A 16,308-nucleotide genomic window follows, 5' to 3' on the forward strand; every position below is an offset into this window, starting at 1 on the left:
CCTGAGTACGGCAATACCACATATGTGGCACTTTTTTGCAGCCTACCTGCGCTAAGGGGCCCAAAGTCCAATGAGCCCCTTTAGGCTTTACAGGGGTGCTTCCAATTTAGCACCCCCCAAAATGTCAGGATAGTAAACACACCCCACAAATGACCCCATTTTGGAAAGTAGACACTTCAAGGTATTCAGAGAGGGGCATGGTGAGTCTGTGGTAGATTTCATTTTTTTTTTGTCGCAAGTTAGAAGAAATGGAAACTTTTTTTTTTGTCACAAAGTGTCATTTTCCGCTTACTTGTGACAAAAAATAATATCTTCTATGAACTCACTATGCCTCTCAGTGAATACTTTGGGATGTCTTCTTTTCAAAATGGGGTCATTTGGGGGGTATTTATACTATCCTGGAATTCTAGCCCCTCATGAAACATGACAGGGGGTCAGAAAAGTCAGAGATGCTGGAGAATGGGAAAATTCACTTTTTGCACCATAGTTTGTAAACGCTATAACTTTTACCCAAACCAATAAATATAGGCTGAATGTTTTTTTTTTTAATCAAAAACATGTTTGTCCGCATTTTTCGTGCTGCATGTATACAGAAATTTTACTTTATTTGAAAAATGTCAGCACAGAAAGTTAAAAAAATCATTTTTTTGACAAAATTCATGTCTTTTTTGATGAATATAATAAAAAGTAAAAATCGCAGCAGCAATCAAATAGCACCAAAAGAAAGCTTTATTAGTGACAAGAAAAGGAGCCAAAATTCATTTAGGTGGTAGGTTGTATGAGCAAGCAATAAACCGTGAAAGCTGCAGTGGTCTGCATGGAAAAAAAGTGCCTGGTCCTTAAGGGAGGTAAAGCCCACGGTCCTCAAGTGGTTAATAACCTTAGAACATTATAGTGTTTGAAGGATGTTATTATTTTAGAAGTTTGCAACGTTATAGTTTTTGTCATATTATTTCGTTTGTATGTACAGATTTTACGTTATCAAAGATATTATCATTTCTATGTGTAAAAGGGTGCTTTTGTAGAGGGAGTGGTTAGGGTTAGGCACCACCAGGGGGGGTTAGGGCTAGGCAAAACCGGCCAGGGGTGGTGGTTAGGGTTAGGCACCACCAGGGGGTGGTGGTTAGGGTTAGGCACCACTAGGGGAGGGTTCTGTGTGAGAGTAGGGTTGGTTAAGCTGTATTGTTAAATTACATAACGATTTTTAACCTTAATATCTTTTCATTATTATTTCCCCTCTGTTTTTGCAATGGTATTTATCATTAACAAAGTTTGACAACGATGTTTATTGTTATCAGCTTTCGTTATCCACCGGCGCCATTTCGTTATCCAGCCGGGCCCTTTTTTCATTGCGCCCTTTTTTCATGCACGCGATGGTAGGCTCCTGGACCATCCAGAGGCTTCCCTTTTCTTATGTAGGTATCTTTTTTGTGACATTACCGGTATCCCTTAAAAAAGAAAAAAAATATTCTCTAATTAATTGGATGTCTTGTCATTAATCTCATTTTCTTTACTTCCCTGAACTTTATTTCCTTTCATGCACCCAGAGTCATGTCTTTTTAATGTCTAGCTTGAGTTTGTGAAATGATGCAATGTACATTGCTGCCTGTCCAGCTACAGCATATTAGCATGGTATATTTATCAGAAAATAATAAAAAAAAAATCTGCTGACAAATGATTGTATAGATTGTGCATTGATTATGATCAAATAATAAAAAGCATGATTCCAGATTCCTTTTTGAAGAGCATGTCCTTCCCTCACCATGAAACAGAAATTCTGGATTTTCTTGTTTATGACACTGACCTGTAAGGTATGCTGGCCACTCCTTGCGTAAGAAAGAGATGCAAATAGTTTTGTACTATGACGTCTAGGTTCATTTTCCTTTCTGCTCCAAGGTAATTACACGTATGTTAAAGCTAGTTCACACTCAGCGCTTGCCTGCCACTTGCCCCGTGATTGCATTTGCTCTGCGATCGTGATTCAGGGCAAAATCTTGTGATTTCAGCGCAATTTGCGGTTGTTATTCTCATCAATAGACGGAGAATCACAGTGAAATCACCCCAAAAACACTGCATGCAGTGTGTTTGTGATTGATCGAAAATCGCAAACGCCGCAGTGTGGATGTATCCATAGGTATACATAAGTAGCAGCGCTTTGCCGATCTCCTCCGATCAGCAAAGTGCTGAAAAAGCACCAAGTGTGACCCACCCCTTACATGTATTAACATTGTATTAATTAACAGATCTATTGTAAGTAGTTCTTACAATATAAATAATACCAGGCATAATTTATCCACTAAAGAAAAATACTTTTTCTTTAGTGGATAAATTATGTTATACAATAAATAAGTTCCCTAACATGTCCCCTCTCAGCTCCTTTCTGTAAGGGCCTGAGCCCACTAACGCAGTTGTGCACAGTTGTGTCCAACACATTACAGATGCTGAAAAGCGAACACAACTGTGTACAACTGTGCACAACTGCGTTAGTGGGCTCAGGCCCTAAGGCTAGATTTCCACTTGTCCGATTTTTCCACGAAATTTCACAATGAAAATGTGCATGTATATGAAACCCAATAACTGTGAATGAGCTAGTTTCCATTTCATGCAAATTTTTGCATGAAATTGTATGCGTGAATAAAACTAGCAGTCTGTTATTTTCGTATGCCGTATACGATTTTTCGTATATAATGTGAAAACTTGCAGTCTTGTGAGACATGATGCCGGCACAGCTGCGATTTGAGGCACATCTGAATCCATCTAACAGTGGCATGCATGGCTAAAGGGATTTGCATGCAGTCTCCATTTGCTGCATGCAATCTGATTTCTTTTCCACATGAATAAGATGGCAGCTTATTGAGTTCAATAGGCTGTGTACCCGTCCAAATTCACATGCCTGGAAAGGCAGCGAATCGCACAAAATGGAAACAGGCCCTAAGGCCTTGTTCACATCATAAATCGCGATCGCTGACACCAGCATTTTGCGATTTTGTGGGTGATGTTTTTTAGCTCGTACCTGCGCTGCGATTTTTTTTATAAAGCGCTTTTCTAAGCGCTTTTACAGAGTGATTTGTTTTTTCACTTCCTGACGCAAGTCAGGAAGGGAACTCTTTGACATGGAAAAGAATAAATACAATGTATTAATTCTTAAAAGCGCTCTTGAAATCGCTATACAAAGCGTTTTTTCAAGTGCTTTGCGATTTCCCTATACCATCCACTCAGGGCAAATCTCCCCAAAATAGTACAGGCAGAGCTTTGGTGAGTTGATCGGAATCAAACCGCTAATATGTGAACACTCTCATAGGGAATCATTGCACAAGCGATTTTGAAAATCGCAGGCGCTTAAAAAATCCCAAAAGAGCCCTTAGTGTGAACAAGCCCTTAGAGCCCCTGATACCTGGTTTCAACATTCTCGATGTCCAGGTCTATGACAGAATATTATTGCTTACTACCTGTGCTCTGTTGTCGGTCACCCGTTATCATCGTCTGTAATCTTATGTATTTAACAGTGCTGCGTAATATGTTGGTGCTATATAAATCCAATAAATAATAATAATCATCAGTAAGTAGCAGCACGACCAGAATTGTGTGTAAAGCTATAATTTTTCACACATAGCAAATCATTCAACGTATGCTTATTTACAAATATTAGGACAGTACACTGTTTGCTGAAGCACAACACATTTCCCTTTGCACCCAGAGATTGCCCTAGGCACTTATAGGGACTCAGAGCTGAAAAATTAAAAAGACTTTATACATATGTGGGGCTTCCTCCAGCCCCATCCGCTTTGATCGCTCCCACGCCGCCATTTTCCGCTGCCCGCAGCTTCGGGAACAGGGTCCCGTCACTGACTGTCAATCGTGGCCAGGTATGCAAGAGAAGTGCGCTCTCGACGTATCTCTCCAGTGGCTTCTGGAGAGATACGCAAACAGCACACTTCCCTTACGTTAGACTGGCACCGACTGACGGAAGTGCAGGTTCCCGAAGCTGCGAGCAGTGGAGGATGGCGGCGTGCGATCGATCGGAGTGGATGGGGCTGGAGAAAGCCCCACGTATGTATAAAATCTTTTTAATTTTTCAGCTCTGGTACACTTTAATGAAGGAACTTCCACAGCAAACCTGGACTTTGAGTAGGACAGCTGCTCATTCACTGGTTAACTTGGGCTTACCGGCCACATTTACCAGGTGAGAACTGTCTAGATTTGATTTCAGCTGTCATGTGTACAGAAAAGACTCAGTCACACACAGATCACAAAATGCAATCACAATTGCCTTGGGATCATAATTGTGCTTAGTGTTTCTAGTTTGTGGGAATTTGCATAGCGATCACTTCTGTTATGCCACATGGCGTGCATTTGTGATTTATACAAATTGCAAATGCTACACTGAGAGCTGGTTCATACTTGGAGCACAAATCGCAATTTCTATCGCTATTTTTCAGCATTAAATTTTGTGATTTTTCCACAATTTGCGATTATGATTCCCATTCAAGAGAACAAGATTCACATCCTGACCTCCCCCAAAATGCAGCGTGCAAATTATGAAAATTGAAAACACTGCAGTGAGAATGATACCATAGGGAAACATTTGCACAGCAATTATCACCAGTGATCGGCAAAGTGCTGAAAAGCATCCCAGTGTGAACCAGCCCTGTGAATGGTCCCATAGGGATACATTGTTACAGCGCTTTGCTAATCACTGGCACAGATACAAGCAGAGGGATTTTTTAACCGCAAAGGTGGCACTTCTATCGGTGGAGATTGTGGCACAGGGGGTGGGATAGGATTAGGCATCGTTAGAGGGACAGCACAAGTGAGAATAGGGCTAGGTTACACAACTGTAAAATATCAGAAAAAAGCACTGACCGCTTTTTCCTTTACACTTGGGTGGGAGTGGCTATTTGGTAATCACCTTATCTTTGGGGTGAAGAGGTTCTAGCCCTCCATTCTATTGTCTCTACCTGGTACCAGGAGTGGAAATGATCCCTGATCTTTCAAGATTGGAAGAAGTATGCAAATACAGGAAAAATTTGGCAACGCTCTTACCAGGTAATTCCCCACCCCCATCCTTCCGCCACCACTATGTTAGCAGTCATGCACATTAGTATGAATCTGAGAGTGCAACCCCATGCTTTTTTGGCTTCACCCTCCTAGTTATTTTAGTTTGAGAGGTAAGTAAAGCTTGGAAAAAAATACATATATCCAGGCACATCGCCTCTAGTTAGTCTAGTTTACCTGGGTACTTCTGTGCAGTATAGGTGACTAAGCATAAGAATGCATTCTTCTGTGAACTAAAACCCCGGCTTTTAACTTAGCTGTAGGGATAACAGTTGTGCCTGGATGAGTGAATCTGTGAATGCATTTGTTTGAACATTTGCATGCGAGAGTGCGAAGGGTTAATAGATTTTTGCTGCTTTGTAGCCACACCCCCTTCAGTACCTCCCTTTCCCTAATAACTTATTTAATGTCCTAACTAGAGGCGATGTGCCTGGATATATGTATTTTTTTCTTGTTACTGACCCCTGTGGCTAGGGTCTAATTCAGTGCACTCCCTCCTTCCCCTGTATGGCCTAGTGCACACCAGAGCGTTTCCGCTGCGGTTTGCGATCCGCCTGCGGGTGCCGATCCGCTAGGGTAATGTATTTCAATGGGCTGGTGCACACCAGAGCGGGAGGCGTTTTGCAGAAACGCATACTCCCGGGCTGCAGCAGACTTTGGATTGCGGATGCGTTTCTGCCTCAATGTTAAGTATAGGAAAAACGCAAACCGCTCTGAAAAACGGCACTTCAGAGCGGTTTGCCAGGCGTTTTTTGTTACAGTAGCTGTTCAGTAACAGCTTTACTGTAGCAATACATGAAATCTACTACACCAAAACCGCTACACAAAGCCGCAAAACGCTAGCTGAAACGCTACAGAAAAAGAAGAAAAAGTGTTTCAAAATCTGCTAGCATTTTGCGGATCTGCTAGCGTTTTTTGGTGTGCACTAGGCCTTAGTGTTTGTCAGCATGCACACAGCTTATGCTGGTGTATGTGCATGGTGCACATGGACACATGGGGCTCTATTCATAAAAGGTTACCGCAAGTTTTCTGCTCAAAACAGCGGACTTTTCTGACCATTTAGCAAAGTGGGCATTCATAAAAGCTGTTCCCGCATGAAAATCTACAATCCCCCAGCAGAACGAGAAATTTTCGCCTTCTGCAGTGTTTTCCTAGATTTATCTAGAAAAAAGTAACAAAATGGCCATTCATAAAGATTAGAGGAAGCGGTATGTGGACGGGAAATACCGCTTCCTCAAAGCCTGCGGATTACATACAAGTGAATGGGACAGACCTCCCAGAGAGAGCAGTGCACGGAGGGACTCTGCCGGCGTGTTTCCACCAGCCTTCCGACAGCTTACCGCCAGCCTTCAGTGGGAGATCTCCGCACTTGCATCGCAGCTGCCAACATTTTTATGTATGACCACCCAGAAGTCTAAAATACCGCTGTGGTATTTTCCCTCCAGGAGTTTTTTCGCCACAATTTTTTTATGAATAGAGTCCATAATGTTAGCTCCCTTGTGCGATTGGTAAGATGCACTGTCTGTCCCAGGAGAGGACGTCAGGATGTGTACTCCTAATCCATTGATAGGTTTGATGCAATGAATGTGTTTGCATGTCTGCACTATGCATGTTACAGGGCCAGAGTTAGGACACCTATGTTTACCTGGGTACTTCTGCGCAGTATAGGTGACTAAGCATAAGAATGCATTCTTCTGTGAACTAAAACCCTGGCTTTTAACTTAGCTGTAGGGATAACAGTTGTGCCTGGATGAGTGAATCTGTGAATGCATTTGTTTGAACATTTGCATGCGAGAGTGCGAAGGGTTAATAGATTTTTGCTGCTTTGTAGCCACACCCCTTTCAGTACCTCCCTTTCCCTAATAACTTATTTAATGTCCTAACTATAGGCGATGTGCCTGGATATATGTATGTTTATTCTTATCATTGACCCCTGTGGCTAGGGTCCAATTCGGTGCAGTCCCCCCTTCCCCTGTATGTTTGTCAGCATGCAGACAGCTTATGCTGGTGTATGCGCATGGTGCACATGGACACATAACGTTAGCTCTCTTGTGCGATTGGTAAGATGCACTGTCTGTCCCAGGAGAGGACGTCAGGATGTGTGCTCCTAATCCATTGATAGGTTTGATGCAATGAATGTGTTTGCATGTCTGCACTATGCATGTTACTTACAGGGCCAGAGTTAGGACACCTATGTTTACCTGGGTACTTCTGCGCAGTATAAGTAAAGCTGGGGGGGGGGGGGAGTTGGGCTAGGCTGTTTTATTTAGGTGTTTGTTTGTTTTTAATTTTAAAAAAAGTGACATAATATTGATTTGATGATATGTTCCCTCTTAGGGCTCTTTCACACTAGGGGTTGATCCGTGCGTTTTGACGGATCGCTCCTAAGATGTGGTAAGTCTGTTGACTTTCACATTACACAAAGCGTTCCAGGGCATTATGTTGTAACGCTTCTGGGACGTTTTAATCGTCCGCTGCAAGCGTTTCTCCATCGGGTAAATAAAAACTAGCGTCTAACCGCAACTTCCAAAAGTCCCACCATAAGTCATAATGCGTGCACGAAATCAGGTTCTGCACGCGTTATGTAATGTGAAAGAGCCCTTAGTATATCCATGCTTAAAAACCAGGGTTACCAGCTATTTGTCTGCCAATCACTGCAGCCATCATTTGGAGCATAAAGTTCCATAGTAGTGACTGGAAATCACACAGTAAACCCCTGATGTGCTGCCACCCATGGCACTATTTTTTTTAAAAAGATCTTACTGGGATATTATACTGATTACATGTTACTGCCCCTTGCCACAATAATGATATATCAGACCCACTGTCTTCTCAAAGGCAAAAAGATGACCAGTTAAAACTAGGTTGTTTATTTTTATTCTCCCTAATGGTGCCCATACACAGTACAATACAAATGTTAGATTTTACCATTTATTCGACCAAAACTGTAAAATCAAAAAGAATCTTTTTTTTTATCAAGAAAAATGAATTATTATCCCATTTTTTCAATAAAAATCTGATCAGACATGTTGGAAAAATCTTTATATTTGATCTAATGGAATAATCAAACAAAATTAAGTAATTGAAAAAAATTAGAAAATTGTGCCATGTATGGGCACCATTACACCATAGCTCCCAACTGACCCTCTTTTGGAGGGACAGTCCCTCTTTGGGAATCCAATCCCTCTGTCCCTCTTTCTTCCTCATGTGTCCCTCTTTCAGGACTGATGTACAGATCTATGTAAATCTATGTATTTTACTACTTAAATTGTGTGTACTTGACTTTATTATCATTTATATTGATATATTTCTTATTGTCAAATGTTGAATTAGAAGGATAATGGACCAGGATAGAAAGGACCAGTGTGGTTTGAATGATAAAACAACACATATATCTTACAAAATCTTTATCATAGCTTATAACTAGGGGTGTGTTGGGGGTGTGATTAGGGGTGTGGCTTAAATGTCCCTCTTTCTTACATCAAAAAGTTGGGAGGTATGCTTACACTACTGAAAAGTATTTTATTACGTATTTTATTACCATGTGTTGCTTCTGGAGAGATTAAGGCCTCTTTCACACCAAGAGGTTGCGTTTTAGGGTATGTTAAGGTCGCATAACGTGCCCCTAACGCAACGCATGGTGGTGTTGGAGGTGGATGCCACAGTGAGCCGCGTTGTGCGGCTGTTGGTGCGCCTTTTTTGTCTCATACCTTGCGGGGACCACGTGATCAGAACACTTCGCATCACTGGTCCCACCAGCCAAGCAGCGGCCGCTCCAGGAAGTAAACACTGCAGTAGTGATGGGAAGTCGGACTTCCTATCTCTACTGTTTAGAATCGACTCAGAGCAGCAGGACTGAACCTAGTGATGGGAAGTCCGGCTCTTTTCAATGAATCGATTCTGAACAGTAGAGATAGGAAGTGCGGCTCTTTTCAATGAATTGAGCCGAACTTCCTATCACTACACGTCAGTGCAGTGAATATTAATTAGCCATGTGGCTAACAATAGTGGACTCTCCCCTCCTCCTCTCCTCCTCAAAAAACAAAAACACAATACTGAGCATGTGCAAACAAGAACGCACAGCATGCTGCACTTTTAAATAACGTGCAGCGTTACAATGTAATGCAATGTGGGAACTGTGGACAGCCCATTGATTTTTCATTACTGTGAGTTGGGCTGCGTTACAGGCTGCACTAACGTGCGCCTGTAGCGTCTTACTGTGAAAGCAGCCTCAATCAGAGAAGGATTAATGTGAAATGGGGTCCTAGGCAGAACAGCAGATTTGGCTTCCCCTGCTGACCACCTGGCTTTTTTGTTAAAAGGAGTCATCAATAAGATAATGCTAACCCCAGTACTACTTACCTGGGTCTTCCTCCAGGCCCTGGCAGCCGCTACGTCTCTAGCCGCAGCTCCGCTCTCCGCCGCTGACCCCCAGTCCCTGACAGTGTGTAGAAAGACCTCCAGGTCATCCTCTACTGCGCCTGCGTGAGCGCCGCTGTCAATCACCTCCACGTGGCCTGGGGTGTACTGCGCAGGCACAGTAGTTCTGCACCTGCACAGTATACTCCGGACCACGTGGAGGTGATTGACAGTGGCCCACGCGCAGGCACAGTAGAGGACACCTGGCAAAGCCCCGCCGGGAAAAGGGAGCCAGTGGCGGAGAGTGGTGCTGCAGTGAGGGACATAGCGACTGCCAGAGGCTGGAGGAACACCCGGGTAAGTAGTACTGGGGGTAGCATTATCTGACTGATGATGCCTTTAAGGTAAGATGAAAAATGGGAGTCAGAAAAGGTGGCAGTCAGGCCCCTGGACACTCACAATACCCTAGGCACCTGCTTAATACCTTGTGGATGATCCAGCTCTGGATTCAATCTCTATATGCTGTGTAATCAATAACTGGAAAACAAGCAACAAAACAAACCTTGACTAATAAACAACATAGGTGAAAACTGATGGGGTATGACTACCCAACTTATAACAATTGCCATGCAAGAGTTATATTGGAGGAAGGAAAGCTGAAAACTGCCTGGTATCAAATAAAATGGTGATTTTTAGCAGGAGTGATATATCAAACATATTATACCAAATGAGTAAAACATTACAATCAATGAATATGCTTTATGAGCAACACAATATACAGTAATTACCCACGTAATACAGTAGGACTCTTGCGTTACATAAAATACATACCTCACATGAAATATATGATGAATACGTCAGCTTATGTAAAGAAACTAGTTAGATGAACAATCCAGTTAATCCAGATTGAGCACGCATTCAGTGTCCTCAAAGAAGTGCAGAACAGCCGAAAAACTGCCTGAAGCACTTTAAAAAATATTCAAAATACTTGAATGCGCAGATGCCATCCAAACGAATTGTCACGTTTGTCATACGATGCAAAATGTATTGTCAGGATGTCTCCTGTAGTATGTCCTGTTGGTTACAGTGGAACTGCAACTAGGCAGTTCTGATTTCTCTGCATGTATTCAGTTGCATAGTTTTGGTAAGTGTCATTACCCTCTGCAATCACTCTGCAGTTCAGAGCAGCTCAGGATGCGGTCAGGAATCCACCTATGACTTGTTCCAGATGAGCTGCAGCCAGACTGTCCTGAATTCCCTGCATGCATATTGTTGCAAAATGTTGTATGCATTTGTAATGAGAGTTCCAATCCATCTGCAATCAGCCTGTAGCCTCCAAACAAAGTAACACAGGATTGAGTGATTACTATTCAGCTGTGTTGGAATTTGCTTGCCTGCTCTCATTGGATGATTTTCCTATAAAAGCCTCTTCCTCCCTTGTCATCTTGCCTGTCATAGCATTCAGCTTTGCCATAGCTGTTTGCTGGGTCCCGTGTTTCAATTGTGAATTGTCTTGCCTTGCTTGTGGACGGTTGCTGTTCCTGGGTAAACTGCAGAGTCCATCCAGTCCTGCTAGTCCGGACGCAACCATCACTGAGGTGGTGAATGGTTAGCGCTCCTGCTAGCTCTGATCCTGTGAACTTCATAGTCCTTCCAGTCCTGCTAGCTTGGACACAGCCTTCACTGCAGCAGTGATTGGCTAGTGCTCATGCTAGTTCTGATCCTGTGGGGCTGTCCTAATGGGTGGAGGTAGGGAGTTCCATAGTGTTGGAGCAGCTCTTGAGAAGTTCTGGAGGCGTGCATGGCACTGGGTGATGCGGGGGGCGGGTAGGCGAAGTTCATTGGAAGATCGGAGTGAGCGGCTAGGTGTGTACCTCTGAATAAGATCGGAAATGTAGGTTGGACAGGTTTTGTGGACAGATTTGTAGGTCAGACACAGTATCTTGAATCTGATTCTGGACTGGATAGGAAGCCAGTGGAGGGATTCTAGGAGGGGATCTGCCATGGTGGAGCGATGGGAGCAGTGGATAATTCTGGCTGCCGCATTCATGATGGACTGCAGTGGGGCTGTTCGGGTCATAGGGAAACCAGACAGAAGGGCATTGCAGTAGTCAAGGCGGGAAATTATGAGGGCATGGATGAGGAGTTTGGTGGTGGCAGAGGTCAGGAAAGGGCGAATCTTACACTCTCTACAATTATGGACAAAACAACAAAGGGTTTTCCCCTCTGTTATAATTCATATAATCGAGAGGTCCCGGGTTTCGGCACCACTGTTATAATTCACCTTTTTGCTTCGACACCAGAGCCAGATTAAGGCCAAATGGGGCCCCAAGCAAAGTAGCAGATTTGCCCCCCCCTCCCTCTTTAACCCCCTCTGCTGCCTCCCCCTGCATAATGTAATAAAAGAACTGAGGGTACCTTTGGCTTCTAGGACCCATAGGAATTTCTATGCTCTTACCGAAGAGGGACAGTGCCTCTTTGGGAGCCTGGTCCCTCTGTCCCTCTTTCCTCCTCATTTGTCCCTCTTTCTATGTAAATATATAAATATATATATATCTACTAAAAATGTGTTTGTTTGACTAATCCTTTAAATTGATATATTACTAATTTTAAAATGCTAATATGAAGGAAAATGACCAAGGATAGAAAGAACCAGCGTGGTTTGAATTATAAAACAACATATTTTTCTTATGAAATCTTTATGGTATGCATGACTAGGGGTGTGACGGGGCGTGTGATATTGGTGTGGCTTACATGTCCCTCTTTCTCATCTCAAAAAGTTGGGAGGTATAGAGTAGCTACGTACTTTCACACATAGGCATAGCCACAATGGAGGAGGGAAAGGGAGGGCAGGTCGGAATGACGTCATCAGACTTGAGTCAAGGGACAGGGCTCACGCAGGAAAGGGGGGGGGGCGCACCCTGACTGGCTTCGAGGGTTGATGAGCTGAGCGTCTTTCGTTGCTATGACAAAGAGACGCCTCAGCTCATTTCTGGAAATCAGCGCCGCTGTGGGAGGCAGACCCCGGCCAGACACAGGGGCGTAGCTACTACTCACTGGGCCCCATAGCAAACTTTTGGCCAGCTCCCCCCCTCCCCCACAGAACTCCTCCCTGCCAGTGGTTTCCCTGTGCCCCTTTAGCTTTCTACCTGGCCCTGATATGGTATTAATAAACTAGTGGTCCCCTGTTTGGTGGTGGTAGTACATACTTCCCAACATTTTGACATTAGAAAGAGGGACATCCTTAAAGTAAACCTGAGACAAAAACACCACAAGGATTTATATTTACCTGGGGCTTCCTCCAGCTCCCTGAAATCCATAGGCTCCCTCAGTGTCCATCCGTTCTGTTGTTGTCAGCCCCGCAGTTGGGGACTACTGAGCATGCACAGACTTAGCCGCATGCCTCCCTAGTCACGCTCCCATGCCTACTGCGCAGTTAGTTAAAGCCTGTAACTGCTGTGGCACAGAACACTCCCAGCCACTGATGAAGTCAGGAGCAGTGGCACTGAGGAAGTCAGGGGCAGTGGCACTGAGGAAGTCAGGGACAGGGCTGACAGTTGGCGGAACAGATAGGATCAGACAGACACAGAGGGAGCCCACTGATGACAGCGAAGACCCGGGAAAGAATAAATCCTTGTTTACAGCTCAGGTAAACTTTAAAGGTAAAGATACACCTCACACCCCTAATCACGCATACCACAAAGAATTATTCAGCAAAAGGCAACATTTCATCATTTTAACCCCACTGATCCTCTCTGCTTTTCCTTTATATTAACAGTGGAAATAAGAAATATCATACCACCCAACTTTCTTAAGATAAGAAAGAGGGACACTTTAAGACACTCCCTGTAACATCTCTAGCCACAGCCCACAACACCCCTTACCATGAAGTGTGAATGCTGCTGGGGAGGGAGAGGTCAGTGTGGGCACTGCTGGGGAGGGAGAGGTCAGTGTGCGTGCTGCTGGGGGAGGGAGAGGTCAGTGTGGATGCTGTTTGGGGAGGGAGAGGTCAGTGTGGGCACTGCTGGGGAGGGAGAGGTCAGTGTGAATTCCACTGGGGGAGGGAGAGGTCAGTGTGGGCATTGCTGGGGAGGGAGAGGTCAGTGTAAACGCTGCTTGGGGAGGGAGAGGTCAGTGTGGATGCTGCTTGGGGAGGGAGAGGTCAGTGTGGGTGTTGCTGGGGAAGGGAGAGGTCAGTGTGGATGCTACTGGGGAGGGAGAGGTCAGTGTGGATGCTACTGGGGGAGGGAGAGGTCAGTGTGGGCACTGCTGGGGGGTTCGGTCAGTGTGGGCGCTGCAATGGGAGAGGTCAGTGTGGGTGCTGCTTGGGAAGGGAGAGGTCAGTGTGGGTGCTGCTGGGGGAGGTAGAGGTCAGTGTGGATGCTACTGGGGGAGGGAGAGGTCAGTGTGGGCACTGCTGGGGGGGGGGGGAGGGCAGTGTGGGCGCTGCTTGGGGAGGGAGAGGTCAGTGTGGGTGCTGCTGGGGGAGTGTGAGGTCAGTGTGGGCACAGAAGGGAAGAGAGAGGTCAGTGTGGATGCTGCTGGGGGAGGGAGAGGTCAATGTGGATGCTACTGGGGGAGGGAGAGGTCAGTGTGAGCACTGCTGGGGGGGAGGTCAGTGTGGGTTCTGCAATTGGAGAGGTCAGTGTGGGTGCTGCTTGGGGAGGGAGAGGTCAGTGTGGGTGCTGCTGGGGGAGGGAGAGGTCAGTGTGGATGCTACTGGGGGAGAGAGGGGTCAGTGTGGGCATGCCTGGGGGGGGGGCGGGAGAGGTCAGTGTGGGCGCTGCAATGGGAGAGATCAGTGTGGACGCTGCTTTGGGAGTGTGAGGTCAGTGTGGGCACGACAGGGGAGGGAGAGGTCAGTGTGGATGCTGCTGGGGGAATGTGAGGTCAGTGTGGGCACTGGTATGGGAGGGAGAGGTCAGTATGGATGCTGATAAGGGAGGGAGATGTCAGTGTGGATGCTGCTGGGGGAGGTCAATGTGGACACTGCTATGGAAGAGGGAGGTCAGTGTGAACAATTCTGTGGGAGAGGCCAGTGTGGACTCTGCTGGGGGATGGAGAGGTCAGTGTGGGTTGCAGGGGGAGTGAGGGAGAGGTCAGAGTGGGTTGCAGGGGGGGTGAGGGAGAGGTCAGTGTGGGTTGCAAGGGGGTGAGGGAGAGGTCAGTGTGAGTTGCAGGGGGGTGAGGAAGAGGTCAGTGTGGGTTGCGGGGGGAAGGAGAGGTCAGTGTGAGTTGCGGGTAGAGGTCAGTGTGTGTTGCAGGGGGGTGAGAGAGAGGTCAGAGTGGGTTGCAGGTGGGGGTGGGGGGGTGAGGGAGAGGTCAGAGTGGGTACCAGGGGGGTGATGGAGAGGTCAGTGTGGGTGCATGGGGGAGGGAGAGCAGTGTGGGTTGCAGGAGGGGAAAGAGGTCAGTGATGGTGCAGGTGGAGGGAGTTGGAGGGAGTTGCAAGGTGTCTTGGGAGGCAGAGCTTCCCGCGTGTTGTGGGTGGGGCTTCCCATGGTTTGTGGGCGGGGCTTCACACAGCCGTGGGTGGGACTTTATTTCATCAATGCCTCTTCTATGGCACTCTTTAGCGGACCCCCCATCCCCTTCAACCCTCTCTACTTAACTCTGAGCAGCAGCAGCATTCCTGTCTTCTCTTGTGAGGACGGTCCTCACATCACGAGACTTGAGTGTGTGTCTGCTCAGCAGCGCCACCTCCAGCCCTTCCTCCCTGGCCAGAACTAAAGATTAATTGTCGGGCTGGCCAGGGAGTGTTCTTGCGCCAGCAGCAGACTGGTGAGAAAACAGTCCCCCCTCACCTGCCTGCTGCTACTTGGCAATGGAAATCTGTGCGCCTGGGGGAAACTATACTGAAGCTTTATAGTTTCAGTAAAGTTAAAAGTTACCTGCTGCCAGGATGGGGCCCCAAGCAGGTGCTTGAGGTGCCTGGTTGATGATCCGGCTCTGTTCGACACCAGCAACTTCTTAGAGTTGCACCTCACAGACTGTGAAATAACTTGACTCTCACACAGCAAGCATTATTGGAGAAAGACCGTTCTCAGTCGTCTTCAATGTACAAGTTGTTTATTCAGGAAACAGATATACAGATACAGTTCGTCACATCTTAGCAAAGCAGATTCTCATGTTTAAGTCCGTTGCGTTACAAGCTCTTGACTAACATTCCTCCCTAAAATGGCTTGCTCTGCAGATCCCAGCTTCTGAACCCAGCAGTACCTGGTTTCTTTTCTTTATGTTTCACTTTTCGATGCTCGTGCTCACACACCTTCTCTGCTCTAGGTGGTTATCCCTGGAAGAGAGGGCAAGACCTCTTGGTCTTCCTGTAACCAGGCTATCTGGGGATGCCCTACTTCTAAGTCCCTCTATACCATATTCTCAGCATTTGCGTCACTTGCGTATCACTCACAAACTTGCATGATCACAGAAAAGTGAAACTTGTTTGTCTGTTAAACAACGGAGCTGTGCCAGGTGCCTTCTAAAAGAGCGGCTTTATACAATCAGCTCCATCACAAGTACTACTAAACCTATACCCGTAACCCTGTATGTCCCTTAATTTGGAAATATTGGTTCATGAGATTGTTTATGAGGCACCAGGCTATTTTGTTTTGCGTAATTTGACACACAACCTCACCTGGATAATGATGCCCAAAGTTGTCATCCCCATCCCGATGACCAGTGGATGTAGGAAGAAATTTTGAACTGCAGAGGCCCCGTCCGAGTGTCCCTGGAACATTGCCGGAAACCTTTTCCACCAGGTCAGACTGGAACTCACCTGCTTATTATTATATTCTACCTCGTTAAGATCACCTGGATCATGGTGAAATCTCACCTCTAACTCAGTGTTCTGTTTGTTTAACCGTTGTAACAAAGTGTGGTCATCTTGGGTAAAAA

The 16,308-nt window shown here is 45.8% G+C and overlaps 1 protein-coding gene across 1 annotated transcript in view; it reads right to left on the reverse strand.

Moving 5' to 3' along the window:
• Positions 1 to 1,399: 1,399 nt before the first annotated feature.
• The window catches only part of LOC137571708 (uncharacterized), a 173,760-nt gene continuing 158,851 nt past the window's right edge, over positions 1,400 to 16,308 (reverse strand). The window contains exon 8 of the mRNA XM_068281255.1: positions 1,400 to 1,448. Within this exon, the coding sequence (XP_068137356.1) occupies positions 1,437 to 1,448 (12 nt within the window). The 3' untranslated portion in view covers positions 1,400 to 1,436. The remainder of the gene's footprint in view (positions 1,449 to 16,308) is intronic.

The sequence above is a fragment of the Hyperolius riggenbachi genome, chromosome 4, assembly GCF_040937935.1.
Source record: "Hyperolius riggenbachi isolate aHypRig1 chromosome 4, aHypRig1.pri, whole genome shotgun sequence".
NCBI classification, from domain to species: Eukaryota; Metazoa; Chordata; class Amphibia; order Anura; family Hyperoliidae; genus Hyperolius; species Hyperolius riggenbachi.